Below are 2500 nucleotides of genomic sequence, written 5' to 3'. Positions count from 1 at the left end.
TTAACAAACACACCATCAATGAATTCTTCAATAGTAACATAGTCACCATCACTCATCTTGCCTAAGAATACCTTCTTATAGTGAAAGGTAGTGCCAAACTCTGTTAATGTTTCCTTTTCCACTTTCTCTTTCAACTGGGATGTGAAATTTCTGGCTAAATGATGCATCTGCACAGCCTTCCTTGTGTGACTCTCAACAGTCTGATTCGTTTTGATAATATCCTCTGAAGTAGCCTTCAGGTATTTTTTGATTACCCAAGTCACCCCGCTAAATCCAAGAGTATCACTACTAGCTTTGAATGCCTCCCTAAATCCACCAGATGCAAATGGTAGGTCAGCTATCCTAAATTCTACAGTCACGGGTGCAGTGGACCATTCCATGTGCTCGATGTTAAACATGAAGATATCAATAACGGTAGTTGTGCTCTTTGCAATGACATTCCCCAGCCTTAACATTTCTACAACTGAGAGGCTTTTTGGGTAAACCTTACTGACTAGACTCCCATGCTGCTTCTTAGGACTTGGAAGTGATCTAGTTGTTGAAGCCTTGTCATATCGTGCTCTCTTGGGCTTTGGTATATACAATGCAAAAGAGATAAATAATACAGTAAGTCTGAAAATTAATGATCCTCTTTCAAGGCTTGCCGATTAAGACAGATGACAATCGATAATCAATGCCAAAAAATGACAATCGATAACAATTACAAGGATTTGAATTATGAGTATGGATTTTCATCGAATAATTGAAGCAATCGATAAAAATCGACTGCTGATTATTGATTATATCAATTGTCTTCCTATGATCGATTTTCATCGATTGGGCACTCCGCGAGTATCAGAACCGGGCAGTGACTGATACAATAACATACTAGCTCAACTGCTATCATGAATAATATTCGTAGTAAGCTTCGAAGTTTTGGCATTAATTACCTACTGATATAGTGCAACACTTTAGTTTAACATTCACCTGTTATTAACGCTTACCTCACGGCTGCAATTCTCTTCTTCCTCAAGTTCCCCTTCTGGTTTAACAAACCGGACGTAAAACACTTTTTTGTTTGGAATTTGAGCCATCTTGTTACATGATGGTCCGCGTTCCCCCGCTAACACATCACAAACAATATCTTTCTCTATTTGGGGCCCGAAATGCTTTTGACAGGCGTCCTTGATGTTACGAATAGAAAGCTCGTCCTGCTCAAAAGGAACGTACTCCTGAGCTCCAATGCGAGAGTATTTTTGTTGTTTCCCACTAACATCCGCACTCATGCGTTGCACCACGATCTCCTCCGCCACTTTACTCTCCTCTACAACTTGATTTTTGCCTCTCCTCTTCGCTTTCTGCTTTTCTGCAAACTTCCTCCACTCCGCCATCTTGGAACCACGTGCGAACAAACACTCGGGCCTTTAAATACCGCAAGGTACGCTGGTAGTGGCAGCGCTCGGCCATGCGAAAATTGATTTCACTTTGCGATTGAAAGTAAATGTAAATTTTGGTATGGCCGAGTGCTGCCACTAATATTGTTTTTCATTCTTCTTTAAAAATGTATTTCACTTCACTTTAGCAACACTTTGCCTCCTATTTTGTTTGCATTGTGCTTCAATTTAATTCTGAAGCGTGTTTGCTGCGCAATTGCTTTTCGTCTTGCACTTTGAATTTCATTTGAAATTGATGTTATATTTCAATTTGAACTGCATTTCCATTTTAGTTTAACTTAAAAGTAAAGTGGTTTTATTTTTCAAATTCAATGTACATTTCAACTTCATGCCATTTTACTATTAAATTTCATTTCATTTCACGTCGTGTTTTACATTACTTTTGATTTATTTCGCAGTCAAACTAACGTTTATTACACAAAAATATGTGAATTTTTTGTTGGCAGTTCTCGGCCACCATAAACCTCAGTTCATGCAAGCGTTTGAGATCGGTTGTTTTGTATTCCTTGAGTTCAGCATGCAGAATCCTCCATAGAAGAGATTTTGGAAAATTCACCAAAGATACAAAAAGGCTCAACTGAGCCATGAATTTTGCATTTTTGTCAATTGGTTGACTAACAACAAAAATTGAAATAAAGTACATAAAGAACTTCTACAGTATTTATACAGTGTTCATTGTGTGTGCGACAATTCAAAGCTTAAAGCTTTTGGGCACTTGTATGTTATGAAAATCAACTAGAGGTTGCTTATTTTATTTTACATTGTGCAGTGTATGTAAATCACATCCAGATTTCGTCAGAACGGAGTTTGTACCCACGCAAACAAAAATTAATGCCCCTAAAACTAGGCTGCTCTAGACTATTTTGTAGACTGAGACAAAATAATATTTTGGGGAAATGAGGTTTCTATCAAAGTAAGGTCAACTCCATCCCCACTTTCATACAAAGGCCTGGTGAGGTAACTAAGTACTCAACTGTAAAATGATCTCCTATGAGGCAACCTCATGGAATGATTAAATAACATCCCCCCTCAATTCTTCGCCAACATAGAACACCTGTTTCTTTCTG

At 38.1% G+C, this 2500-nt stretch overlaps 3 protein-coding genes across 6 annotated transcripts in view; 1 reads left to right on the top strand and 2 right to left on the bottom strand.

The window, feature by feature from the left end:
- Positions 1 to 1576, bottom strand: part of LOC137973279 (transient receptor potential cation channel subfamily M member 6-like) — a 1900-nt gene extending 324 nt beyond the window's left edge. Inside the window, exons 1-2 of the mRNA XM_068820059.1 lie at positions 984 to 1576; positions 1 to 569 (exon numbers count right to left, since the gene is read on the bottom strand). The exon at positions 1 to 569 is cut by the window's left edge and continues 324 nt beyond it. Of these exons, the coding sequence (XP_068676160.1) occupies positions 1 to 569; positions 984 to 1370 (956 nt within the window). The 5' untranslated portion in view covers positions 1371 to 1576. The remainder of the gene's footprint in view (positions 570 to 983) is intronic.
- The window catches only part of LOC137972388 (tetratricopeptide repeat protein 28-like), a 99716-nt gene that overhangs the window by 65597 nt on the left and 31619 nt on the right, over positions 1 to 2500 (top strand). The gene's annotated exons all lie outside the window — the stretch shown is intronic.
- The window catches only part of LOC137972582 (ER membrane protein complex subunit 1-like), a 164335-nt gene that overhangs the window by 154075 nt on the left and 7760 nt on the right, over positions 1 to 2500 (bottom strand). The window lies entirely within an intron of this gene.

Source organism: Montipora foliosa, chromosome 10 (assembly GCF_036669935.1).
Source record: "Montipora foliosa isolate CH-2021 chromosome 10, ASM3666993v2, whole genome shotgun sequence".
NCBI classification, from domain to species: domain Eukaryota; kingdom Metazoa; phylum Cnidaria; class Anthozoa; order Scleractinia; family Acroporidae; genus Montipora; species Montipora foliosa.
This window is presented reverse-complemented; position numbering and strand designations above follow the sequence as displayed.